Source organism: Entamoeba dispar, genomic scaffold (assembly GCF_000209125.1).
Source record: "Entamoeba dispar SAW760 scf_1105229464159 genomic scaffold, whole genome shotgun sequence".
NCBI classification, from domain to species: Eukaryota; Evosea; order Mastigamoebida; family Endamoebidae; genus Entamoeba; species Entamoeba dispar.
Genome location: NW_001856053.1, coordinates 1 through 1001, shown reverse-complemented (window position 1 = coordinate 1001; position 1001 = coordinate 1). Strand labels below are relative to the sequence as shown.

Sequence of the window (1001 nt, the reverse complement as noted above, 5' to 3'; positions counted from 1 at the left end):
TTTTCTTCTTTCTATTTTTATTTATTTGTTTTTCTCTTTATTTTCTTTTTGTTCTTTCTTCTTTGTTATTTCTTCTTCTTCTTGTTTGATTTTATCTTTTGTTTTATTGTTTTCTTCTTCTTGTTTATTTCTCTTATTTCTTTCTTTAATCTATTAGTTTCTTCTTTCTTTTGTTTCTCTAAATTCCTTTTCAATATTTGTATTTGTTCTTCTTTCTGATAGAATTCTATCTGGTGTTTACTCTTCATTCATTCTATTTCTTTGTCTTTCTTCTTTATTTCTTTTTCTTTTGTATTTCTCAATTCTTCTATTTTTCTTTCAAGTTTTTTATTTCTCTTTCATATTCTTCTTCTATTTCTTTTTTCTCTCATATCTTTCTATTATCTCTTCTTCTATATCCATTTCTTGTTATTGTATTATTTCTTCTTTTCTTCAATCACCATGGGTATTTCTTCTTGTTATTCTTCTTTCTTACATAACTTCTCTTTCACTATTTTTCTATGTCTTCAAATCTCTTCATCATTTCTTGTATTATTTTCTTATTTTCTTTTGTCCCTCCTTCATTGTCTTTTCTTGTAATATATTTGTTTCTATATCTTTTATATTGTTTTTTCTCATGATAATATTGATTAAACATTTTATCTGTATTATGGTATTTGTGTTATAATAATTACTTTTCTTTTTATTATAAATGTGATTATTTGAGAATGTATTATTGTATTTATAAATATGATAATTATTATTAAATTGATTATGCTGTTATTTTGTTGATAATGATTATATTTATAGCATTGATAATGTCTTCTAAATCTATTTGTTTTTATATAATTATTTCTATATGATTTCTATGGTATTCTTGTGATGTAGATATAGATCTCAATCTTAAAGAAGAATATAATAATAAAATAAGATAATCATTCTTATTTTATTATTTATTATATTTGATTTTATATTTTATATTGATTTTTATCTTTGAATATCATCATTCATTTCTTATTTTA

At 20.4% G+C, this 1001-nt stretch overlaps 1 protein-coding gene across 1 annotated transcript, besides 4 other annotated features; it reads left to right on the top strand.

Annotated features, from left to right (window-relative positions):
* Positions 1-180: a microsatellite.
* Positions 158-667, top strand: EDI_045430 (uncharacterized protein; the record flags this gene model as incomplete). The annotated part of the gene is made up of 1 exon (XM_001741885.1): positions 158-667. A coding segment is annotated over one exon (510 nt), but the record flags the coding sequence as incomplete, so codon positions are not given.
* Positions 257-433: a microsatellite.
* Positions 646-787: a microsatellite.
* A 96-nt stretch (positions 788-883) lies between these two features.
* Positions 884-1000: a repeat region.
* Between the last annotated feature and the right edge of the window lies 1 nt (position 1001).